Below are 12,149 nucleotides of genomic sequence, written 5' to 3'. Positions count from 1 at the left end.
AAATCAGCACATGGTTTTGCAAAACCATCACGTATTCTACAAGGGTAAAATGAATTTACATACAAATAATGTAAAATGAATTTACAAAGGAATGAGTAATAGAAACAAAATTACATGTGGTTTTGTAGAAATTTAATTATAAATTTCATTTAAAAATATTTTGGAAATATTATTCAAATATATATATATATTTTCCAAAATATTTTGTGACACTAATGGATAATAAAACAACGAGGCAGTCATAAGATCAGCTATCAGTGAGGGAAGTCTCAGATTATCAAAGGATCAGCAAGCAGTTGAGTGAATTACTAAGAAAAAGAGAGAAACATCTGCATCTGCTAGTTCATCTTCCAACACAACCACAAATTTGGGTCCACATCCTCCCTGCTCCCAGTTCCACAGCAACAGCATTTACACAGCACATTCGACTAGAACTATTAATCTGCAGCAGTTAGAGCTTTTAGTTCATCTATAGTCTAAAAATGTCTTGTCTATTAGAGAGCATTTATTGTAGACACTTTGTAAAATTTTGTATAAATACTTCTGCTTTTGAAGTATTGGGGGTCAATTGTTTGAGATCAGAAATATTAGTGATCTGTTGGAGCATTGTAAGTTTTTTTTAATGCACTAGAGCATCAATATTAAGTAGACCATTCATAGGATTCTTGTAGCTTAAATATTGGTGATGTTTTTCTTATGTTAAAGTGTTTCACTGTCATCTCTTCACTGTAACCATCTAAATTCCAATTGCAAAACAGAAAATGTGATGAATAGGATTTACTTTTGAGTACCTTATTCTGTCTGCTTTTGCAATATGTATGTTTTCTACTAAATGACATACTCAAGAATTCTTGACTTCTCTTTAGTTCTGCCTGATTGGCTGAATGCCACACTAAAGAATTCTTAATTGCCCTTTAGTTTTGCAAAAGGCTTTCATTATTCTGCGATCATCCACTTATTATTTTGAAAGATCCAATAAATATTCTTAACTTTCCCTGAGTTTACTCTATGAAAAATTGATGCAACCATCCAATTTACCTTTTGACTCCATTGTCCAATAGATGCTAATTAAATTGAATACAATTAGTCTTCCAAAACCCAAAACACGAGTACTATCATAACTAGTCTAAAATTTTCAAGCAACAAAGTAAATTTTATAGAGAGGGCTCTCTCTAGGATTGGAAGGGCTAGATTCTCGTCCTGAAATTGGTTTGATGTTACATTCTTGTGATTGGTCCCACAACCTTCAAATTATAGGGTGATAACAAATTAAAAGCAAAGGATTTAGTAGTGTAAGTCCTAAATGTCGAGTTCTTCGGGCTTGACTTTCTTTGAGTCTCCTTCCTCAACAAAGTTGGCTTGATCCCTTCCCCTCTTCTTATTCTTTGGATTGCCGAGACAGTCACTTTTGTAGTGACCTTTCTTATGACATTGATAGCACTCTATCTTGGACATGTCAACTTTCTTCCTTGGTCCCTTCGATCTCTTACCTTTATGATGAGCAACGTATGCATTTGATACTCCTTCAATATTGGTAAGCATTGAGATCCTTAGTTCTTGTTGACTGCAAATGATCCATAATTCTTCAAAGGTGGGATTTACCTTCCAACTATTGCGACCTGCTACCCCAAGAGTGTGGCAATCATAATAGTGCAGTGATCACAAATTCTTTGTTTGGAACAATCTCATCAATGGCCAAGGGATCATCCCGAAGTCTAGATATCTTCACAAAGAAGGTTACCACAATGTCTTCTTTAGTCATCTTCGTGGTCCTTAGTTCATTCTTCAAACTTGTTACTTGACCAATGTTTTTAACAGTAAACAGCTTCGACAAGACTTCATACATTTCCTGAGCATGATTGATGTTAGCTATGAATGGGACAAGATTGTCCTTTATCCCTTCTACCATCAAGGTCATGGATACCAACTCTAATTCCCTATATTTTACTTTGTCAGCATCACTAGATTCCTCTAGAGGCTTCTTTACATTTCATCTTACCATGTCCAGTACCTTGTTCTTTTCAAGGATTAGGTCAATCCTCTTCTTCCAAGACCTAGCTAAGAGTACGGTAAGGGTACAAGAAAGGCTACGAAATAGCTAGGGGATAACCCACAATAACCGAGGTCTAGGATCTTAAGGTAAACCCCTTCCTTCCAATGCTCTTAGTTCAAGTCTGTGAGTCAGTGGTGGTAAACAAGAAAGGTGGTAGCATGATGACACTAAAATCTCTTCAAAATAAATTCATGAGGAAGGTATCTCTTTAGGATCCACTCCAGCGTCTAGAAGTTGGTTAATGGGTAGAGAGACGTGTATTTGGTGTCTTGCCCAAGATAAAGATCCAAGTCCTAGTAACCCTGCTAAATGATGGTTCAACATGGATTCTACATCCTGGAACCAAGCCAATTTTGGGGTAGCTTTGTGATAAAACCAAGACATCACTTTTACAGAGAAAAGTTAAAGGTTTGAAAATATTTTTTATTTTGTACCATATTCAATTCTTTAGGTTTCTATTGAATTGAAGTTAGAGGCTCCTTCAAGTTTATTCTCACCCTTGATTGAGTTAGACATATTCCTTGAATATAATAGACTCCTTCCCTGATATAGTCCCTTTGAATGGTTCTTAAATCAAGTGCTTGAGACTCCTTTTTACTTCCTTCTTCACCAAGTCTCTTATACCATGTTAGAAAATCAGAAAGGAAGAAAGATTTTCTTATTCTTGATAATTACTTGTGATGTTTCTTATTATTACGATTCTTTATATCTTTTTTCTTTTAGTTCATCAAGCAATTACCAAAGCAACAACACATAAAACAATAGATATCAGATGTAGGCATGTGCTAGGGAAAACACCCCCTCAAGGGGAAAACTCAGTCAAGACAATTCTTCCTTTCAATAGTGTTCTTTGAGACTCTTCATCCTAGACCAAGACCAGACCTTCTCTCCACACCAAGTCAGCCTCCTAGAATTTCGACCTCTTTCCAGCAACTTCGACTAGGCAACAGCTTCTGGCAGCAGACAAACATAGAAGACTTTGATCTCCTAATCCAGAGCACGAAACAAAGAAAGAGAAACACCAAAATTTCGATTTTTCTTTTCTCTTCAAACTTCCCCAAACTCGCATTCACCTCGGCTTCACGACAAAAAACTTCACACATTTTCTCAGCTACAAGAGAACTTCACACTTTTTCCTAGCTACAAGATAATTTTGCACTTCTTCCCAGCTACAATAGAAATTGAAATTGTGTGAGAATAATGATCCAAATGAATTCGACGAGCTTGCTTTTATAGGCTTCTTATGAGGTCGAATAGGGTCCTTAGGCCGACTTGATCTTCTTCTAGGCCGACATGGTTTGAAGGTTACATAAATCATATTTGACTCAATACTTGATATTTTTACATGATTCAAAGGCCCAAGAAGGGTCTCTTTAAAAGTACAATGACTCTATTAACTCAGAATAAATCCTAGAAGTCCTTAATGGAGACTTTGACTTAAAACATGGTGACCTAAGCATGAAACCCATGCTTTAATAAGTCACAATAATAATAATAATAATTTTTTTCTTTATTCTTTTGACAAGTACATTACATGATAACTCAAGTACATTAATGAAAATTGAACATAGTTACATTTTCAAACACTTCAAAACCAGTAGACATCATTCCATGGATCCCAAAAGATGTTCAGATACTACTCAAGATTCACCTATTGGACGAGGAAGATGTACCTAGTTCACCATGCCAAACTGACTCCACAGTGGCACCATGCACTCGGCAGATGACCCAAAACTTGTATGTTGATGTGGCATCACTTACACCATCATCTAAGCCCTTTCAAATGGTCTATATGCAGCTTCGATCTATTTGGAGACCCATGAGGTTACTTGTATGCCCCCACACCCATTGGGAGCACCACAAGTTTATTATTTGGAGAACAAGAGGTCAACCCCTTGTTCATTACTTTTGGGAGTCTTATTCATCATTGTGGCATGTATGGACTTTATCAAACTTCTTAGAAGGCCCAACGACATGTATTATTGATCATTCAAACTCTTAATAGGCTTATTACTTTGTTTATGAGCTAGTTTGGTGGAATTGTCACCAAAAGTTAGTTATTTTACACATTACTTTATTTTAGGATATAATGTAGGCCCAAGTAGCTAAATCGAACTCATTAAAAGTGTATAAATAAAAGTAATGAGGATTCATTTTAGCATCATCACTCAGATTGGACTTGTATCTCTTTTGAGAATTTCTCTATCCTTCTTAGAGGATGAATTTTGGAGCATGGAATGAACTTTTATGTTTTGATTATTTTATTTTGTCTTGGATCTCTTGATTGGAAAATTCTTGATGGTTGGATATACTCTTAACACATGTAAGTATAATTTAATGCTATTTTCTTTTCTATTCTTGTCACATACATTTTTGCTGGGATTTTGCTATACTAGGGCAATTTACTACATCCATTTGTGCGAAGTTTCGATTTCTAGATAGTGATGCTTTATGTATAGGTCATGTATTATGAATGAATGTTTCTAGAGATGCTTATTCATTGAAATTCATCTTGATAAGCCAACAATCTGTTAGGTCTCTATACTATTAGTGTAATCCCTTATCGTTATTAGTACAACCCCCTTATTATATTGTTGTGCCCATATAGTCTCCATATTGTTATTATTGTACCTCATAGAAGCTCACTATTGTTATTATTATGCCCTTACATTATTATCATTATGTTGGCTCTGATTATATTATGACCCCTTAGACTCCTATATATAGAAAGAAAGTCTTGTCATTTGTATCATCCAAGAATTGTTCATTTTTGTAATGTAAAGGAGGTTGTCCCCTCGAAAAGGCTAAATTCTAAGGCGTTGATCTATCTTTTCTATCTTTTTGTGAGCTGGTTTCATAACATTTAGTATCAGAGCTTTGGATTCTAGGGTTTAACTGCTCCAAACAGGGCATCGTGGCATTTTCACTATAAAAAAAAATTCTGCGACGTTTCAGAAGCTAAAAAAAACTCATTTGAGATGACATCACGCTGAACCTCGGCTCCAAATTTCAGATCTTGTCTCGCTATATTGTAGGATATATGATCTGGTGAATTTAGGGTTTTTGCAAGCACCAAAATTTCATCTAAAACAAGTCATCGTGGAATGTTCGCTATAACTTTGTCACTACAAAGTTTCAGAACCTAAACAAAAAACCCATTTGAGAAGAAATCGGTCTAAATCTTGGGTTCGAATTTTAGATCTTGCCTCGCTATATTTTCAGATATATGATCTGAGGAATTTAGGGTTTTTGCAGACTCCTGAATTACATCATAAACAAATGACCTTGGGAAAATCATCATAACTTTCTCTCTGAGCATCAGATTGAAATTTCGTAAGAAGTTATAGAAAGAGGACGGACTGTATTGTGTTTGAGTATAATTTTCAGAACCTAAAGTTGAAACAGTGACACGTGGTACGTCGTACAAGTTCACTCTACTAAACTAGTCTATAATTAAGTCATCACGGAAGATTGGGAATAAATCTTCTTTTAGGAATCCAATTTCGATTAGACTTGCAGAGTTAGAAAGAGGTCTCAGAGGGTTATTGTAGACTGAAATTTCAGAACTTAAAGATCCGAACACAGTGAGTTACAGTCATTTCAAAATCGAGCTTCTAAAATTTAAAAGAAAAAAAGCCAAAAAAAAAAAAAACAACAACAACAAGATGTGGAAGTTTGATGGCAAGGATCCGGTAAATTGGATACTACAGATGGAGAAATATTTTGATCTACATGGTGTACCACTATTACAAAAGGTATGTATTGCATCATCATATTTAGAATCGGATCAATTTTTATGGTATAAGGGGCTTTTTTCTCATAAACCACTTGTTACGTGGTCAATTTTCACAGAGGAAAATGATAGCACATTATGAGGATACAAAGAGAAACACCTTCTTTAGCCAATTGTTAAATTTCAAACAAAAGGGTTCAATGGCAGAGCACATTGAGGACTTTTAAAAATTCAATATAATGGTAAATGATATTCCAAAGAAGCAGAAGATTGATGTCTTCATAGGGACTTTAATAGATAACATCCAACATGAGGTTTGCCTTTGGGAACCTGATTCATTGAAGAAGGCATACAGGTTGACAAAAAAAGTGGAAAACAAAATTATGGCAACGAGGAAGTATATCCCTCACAGCTATAAAGATGGAAGTGTTGTTTCTCCTAGCCTTTCACAAACTACAAGGTTGACACCACAACAATTGGAAGAAAAAATAGCAAAAGGGCTTTACTACAATTGTGATAGCAAACACATTAAAGGTCATAACCGTGCTGAGAAGAAATTATTTTACATAGAATGTGAAGAGGAGGAAGAAAATGATCAAGAAATGTCAAAAGAAGAGGATATACATTGAGAACCAACCCTAGAGAAAGAAGAAATGAATTTGACCATATCTTGTATTGCATTGGCAGGAATTACCACTCCTCAAACTCTCAAGATAGAAGGACATATCAAGAAGAAGAAGGTTCAAGCAGTGAAATATCAAGAAGAAAAAGATCAAGAAACGTCAAAAGAAAAAGATAGTCACCAGGAACCAACCTTAGAGAAAGAAGAAATGAATCTGACCATTTCTTGTAAAGCATTGGCAAGAATTACCACTCCTCAAACTCTGAAGATAGGAGGACATATCAAGAAGAAAAATGTTCAAGAAGTGAAAGATCACATCGAGCATCAAGAAATGAATCCAACCATATCTTGTAATGCATTGGCAGTAATTACCACTCCTCAAACTCTGAAGATAGAAGGACATATCAAGAAGAAAAAGGCTCAAGCAGTGAAAGATCACATTGAGCATCAACAACATCTCCAACTTTTAAAGGATAACGCCACTTTGGTGCACAATCGAATGAAACAACAAGCAGATCAACATCGCAGTGAAAGAAGTTTTGATGTAGGCAATTGGGTATTTTTACGACTACATCCATACAAACAAATATCCCTCAAGAAAGCTATTTATGAGAAGGAAATGTTGACAATACTAAATGTACTTAAGAAATGGCAACATTACCTAATGGGAAGACACTTCAAGGTAAAAACGAATCATGATAGTCTTAAATATTTTTTAGAACAAAGATTATCTTCGGAAGAACGGAAAAAATGGGTCACAAATATGTTGGGTTATGACTTTCAAGTCATCTACAAAAAAGGGAAGCAAAATGTTGTTGCAGATGCACTCTCAAGAAAAGATGAGGATGTGGAAGCATTGTTTAGTGTTATTTCTATTATCCAACCAGATTGGATAAACAAAGGGAGGGATGAATGAAAGGACGAAAAAGTGTGGCCACTCATTCAAAAGTTGCAAAAAATCTCAGTTCAAACAATATTGTCAAAAGTTGACGAGGAAGGAAAAATCATATTGGAACCTGGAGTAGTCACAGAAACAAGAACATGACAGCGACGAAATCGATCAATTTCAGAATATCTCATCAAGTGGAAGAACTTACCCACTGAAGATTCCACATGGGAGGACAAGCATTTTATACAGAAGCATCAAGAACTACTCAAGCGTTGAGAACAACATTTTTTGAAGGAGAGGGACATGTTAGGTCCCTATACTACTAGTGTAATCTCTTATTGTTATTAGTACAACCCCTTATTATATTTTTGTGCTCATATAGTCCCCATATTGTTATTATTGTGCTCTTACATTATTATCATTATGTCGGCTCTGATTATATTATGACCCCTTAGATTCTTATATATAAAAAAGAGGTCTTGTCATTTGTATCATCCAAGAATTGTTCATTTGTGTAATGTAAAGGAGGTCGACCCCTCGAAGAGACTGAATTCTAAAGCTTTGATCTATCTTTTCTATCTTTTTGTGAGCTGGTTTCATAACACAATCTTGCAAAATGAAGTATAAATTTCTTGAAACTGCTTTTACCATTGCCCTAATGCTATGTGAAGTTGTCTTTGAGGCCTACTTGACATAGAAAATTCAATGTCCGTGGTTATAATTACTCAAGACTCCAAATGTACCCAAAGGATTAGGCACAGGTCCACCATAACGTGATACACCTTAAACATGTTTTCCTTCTCCCCTCTCCTCTTCTCTAGGTTTAATCCTTTAGGTCACCTAGGGCATCAATTATCTCACAATCTAGCCATCCAAATACTTCAATTTTTGGTCCACAACTGCACTGGTGTGTCCTCAAAAAGCCCTCCAAATTGCATGAGATTCTGAGCATGGAATCTTGAAATATCGCAAGCCCTAGCTCGAAGACCAATTCTTGCCCTTGGTTTCCCTTAGGCTAGAAACCTCACTGGGATCCCTACATTGGCTTTCATTGAAAATTCATTCTTTGATCCCTTTCCCTTCCCTAATTAGGTCAAGCATATCATTGGTAGCTAAATTTTATCCCCTTGACCTAACCTCGAGTCCACTTGGTCTTGTGTGGTCCCATGCACTATCCATGTTAATTCTTCAAAGATCACCTAGAACCCAAGTTTCCATAAGAGTTCTAGGGCTTAAGGATCTCCTTTATAAGGCACATATCCAAAACCTAACCTTTGAAATTCTCCCCAAGACCTTCCTTTAGAGCCTTCCATCTTGTCTTCCATGACAAGCAAGCCACATATTTGAGCCTCTCCAGTGAATAGGCTTCCAGGATCACCCATCGCCCTCTCATTGGTCCATCTATTTCATGATCCTTATCATAACAAGTCTCCTCCCCTTAGTGAAAGTCTGTAAAGAGTAGGGAGCCTTAGTCGAAGTGACAGTGGGCTATCGCTCCATTGTTTCCCTTAGCCTAGTAGTAGCCCTTCAAGGATCCCTACTAGTTTGAGCGGTAACAAGAACATGGAGATAACCACCAAATTTAAAGGAGCATCGTGGTGGATTTTAGGGTCCTAGCATAAAGCACCACATCCATAAAATCATAAAAAGTTAAAATTTATGGATATAAAAATATCGATGATACATCTAATTGAGTTTCATCAACCATCATTGCAATCATACAAACACAATTAGACTAGTGGTTTAGGTTTTAAGGTGTAGCTTTTTTGTTAGATCCTTCCTTATTTTTCAAACATGTACAACATCCCACAATATATGAGAAACATTTCACTTTTGAGGGGCATTGTGAAAAACCTCTAGCAAGTTTCACCATCTCAGGAGTGTGTCCAATGTAGTACTTTAGATAACGCTTGATACATATAGAAGCAATGTGCACACAATTATGTGGAAAACAGTGACACATCTCCACACAATAAAAAAAGAAGTCTTCTAATAAATATTCATATCTTTTCAAAACGTGTTGAATCAATATAAAGAATTAAAAGCTGTTCTTAAATAATACATTTTAATTAGTATAATAACAACCAATCCAGTCACAAAATTTGGTGGCATAGCTCCCTGGTAAAACCCTGTAACTTGAAACACAGTCACAAAACCACGCATTATGCACTCCACTTCTCACAGCTCATACACATATCCAAAGAGCTGAACCATGCCACGCAAACTGTGCATATCCAGACTAATTTTACATTCTTTGATGAGGATCTCAGAAATATGCTCAAACCCACTTGCTCACATATCAACATATATTCAAACATATCACTGTAAGGGGTTTTAAAATTAACCAGTAAAGCATGTAACATTTCTCGACTTGCACACATACATGGGCACCAAACACTACAGTTCAAAGAAAGACCTTCATATTATTTCTAGCTGCACAAGGATCTACCTTTAGAACATTTTAAGAAGAAACACTTACTTCGATGCAAGATGAGGATTATTTTGAGGAATAAGAACCTGTAACTCTTCTTAACTATATTTGCTGATTCGTGGTAGCAAGAAGTGAATTCCATTAATCCGGGCCAATAATGTGCACAAAATTACCAAAAAACACTACTGTCATTGTCTCTCAAAAGATAACTCATCTCTTGAAGTTGAATCAACGTTATTAGCTAAGAATGGTAAGTTGCAATCCATCTTGTGCCAAAATAGCTGCTTCTATACTTGTAGTGTAGCAATTTTACAAAACTTCCGACGCCAAAAAAGGGACTTTTTCGCTTGTACAAGACTATATATCTGGACTTCTCCAACAAGCTAAATGTAGAACCCAATAACTGGGGAATTTTGGAACATGGAAAACATCTATTTGAAATATCCAGAGCAGATCAATTGCTAAAAGCAAGGACGGAATCCAACTTACACAATCCATACAATGAATAAAGGATACCCATAAACTACTCCGTGTCTGCTCAAATAATGGTCAACAGGTTTCAATGAGAAACCAAAGAACAAGATAGCGTTATGTTAATATCCATTGTTCACTTAAACTATATTTGTTTACCGAGCTCTATTTTTTTTAACATTTGCATTGTATTATGGAACATGGAATCAATAATACCTGCAACCTGAGAGAAACACAATGACAGCAAGCTGATATTAGAAAAATCTTCCCAAGTACTGTTTTCACAAAAGGCAATTGCTGTAAAACATATCAAAATACTCCAATAGAACACAACTACAAATCAACAAATGAGATCATTATGACAAATTATATTGGTGAAAACAATCGATCACACAAATAGAATGTAGAACTTGTCAAACACTTTGATTTTAGCGACACCTGGGAGACCACAATGAACATGTATATCCCATCCAAACTGTAGTATTGAAAAATTTTGATTCAAAATAAAATTGATATTTCTGATTTTCCTAGACAAACAATTTATATTATGTCCACCAAAAAAATCAAAGCAAAGGAACAGTAATAAACAAATAAGAATATTGAAAATGTTACCGTGAAAACACCACCAATGATAGCGCAAACATTGGTAATGAAGTGTGAAAATGACCTGGAATTCTCTGTCATCAAGACCTGATCACGACAGCAACAAATTATAAAACCATGCTAAAGAAAATAATAACCATATCATTAAGATCCTTACTGGCATAAAAGAATATGTAAAATTAAGCCCGAGTTAAGAAAATGAAGCAGTAAAAAGAGAAAAACAGGAGAGCATTTCATGGTTTGAATAGGACAAGACACATGTATTTCATAAACATGGAATGAGAGTTTAGAAATTTTCGATGACATTATTAATTGCCTTCTATTATTTTATGAAATTTGTTTGTGAAGCACAAATTACCAACCTGCAAGGGGGAGAGTTCAAAATGAAATTTTGCAACAGGAACATCTGCAGTTTGCATCATACTACTATGTGCAGTGTAATCATACTGTTCAAGTAAAATTTCACTTCTGCTACCTTTACTTGACGCCACCTCGGTCTTAACAACTTGAATATAGTGATCAATCTGCATGCCAACAAGTAAACTAATTGTCAACCAAGGCAATGTATCCAAAGCAGCATACAATAAAAGCGTAAAGCACAGAGACCCTATGTTGAGTTTGGTCAAGAAATAAATATTTCCCCTCATTCTCAAAATCATAGATGCACACATCAGCAAGCCTTCATATCCATGCTAGATTAATTGCCGATGTCCATCAAGAACTTGACCAACATTATAGTTTGATTTATCATAGTATGACCTGGAGGTATTCTACACAATAACAAACTATAAATAATACAAATTTGCATAATTTTCTCAGAAACAGATATGTCTTCGTATGCATGCTAGTGTAACTGCTAATATCCAATCACGGGAACAAAATTACACCTTAATTATCATTGTGACCCTATGTTGAGTTTGGTCATGAAATAAATATTTCCCCTCATTCTCAAAATCATAGATGCACACATCAGCAAGCCTTCATATCCATGCTAGATTAATTGCCGATGTCCATCAAGAACTTGACCAACATTATAGTTTGATTTATCATAGTATGACCTGGAGGTATTCTACACAATAACAAACTATAAATAATACAAATTTGCATAATTTTCTCAGAAACAAATATGTCTTCGTATGCATGCTAGTGTAACTGCTAATATCCAATCACGGGAACAAAATTACACCTTAATTATCATTGTAAGCCCTCCAATAACTCTACACAATACCAATGATAATTAACACACTTTTGCTGAATTTTCCCAAAGATATAGCATTGAAAGAGCATATACTTTCTTCCAAACAATCAATTTACAATTCCAAAAGATATTCTAATAGTGTAATACTC

The 12,149-nt window shown here is 35.4% G+C and overlaps 1 protein-coding gene across 1 annotated transcript in view; it reads right to left on the bottom strand.

The window, feature by feature from the left end:
- Positions 1–9,847: 9,847 nt before the first annotated feature.
- LOC149216054 (protein disulfide isomerase-like 5-4) overlaps positions 9,848–12,149 on the bottom strand; it is a 206,436-nt gene continuing 204,134 nt past the window's right edge. Inside the window, exons 13-15 of the mRNA XM_089392687.1 lie at positions 11,165–11,326; positions 10,812–10,889; positions 9,848–10,422 (exon numbers count right to left, since the gene is read on the bottom strand). Of these exons, the coding sequence (XP_089248813.1) occupies positions 10,345–10,422; positions 10,812–10,889; positions 11,165–11,326 (318 nt within the window). The 3' untranslated portion in view covers positions 9,848–10,344. The remainder of the gene's footprint in view (positions 10,423–10,811; positions 10,890–11,164; positions 11,327–12,149) is intronic.

This window comes from Pinus tabuliformis, chromosome 1_1 (assembly GCF_031772625.1).
Source record: "Pinus tabuliformis cultivar Carrire ecotype Pingquan chromosome 1_1, CPIR1, whole genome shotgun sequence".
NCBI classification, from domain to species: Eukaryota; Viridiplantae; Streptophyta; class Pinopsida; order Pinales; family Pinaceae; genus Pinus; species Pinus tabuliformis.
Note: the sequence above shows the minus strand (reverse complement) of the source record. Positions and strands in the feature narration are given on the sequence as shown.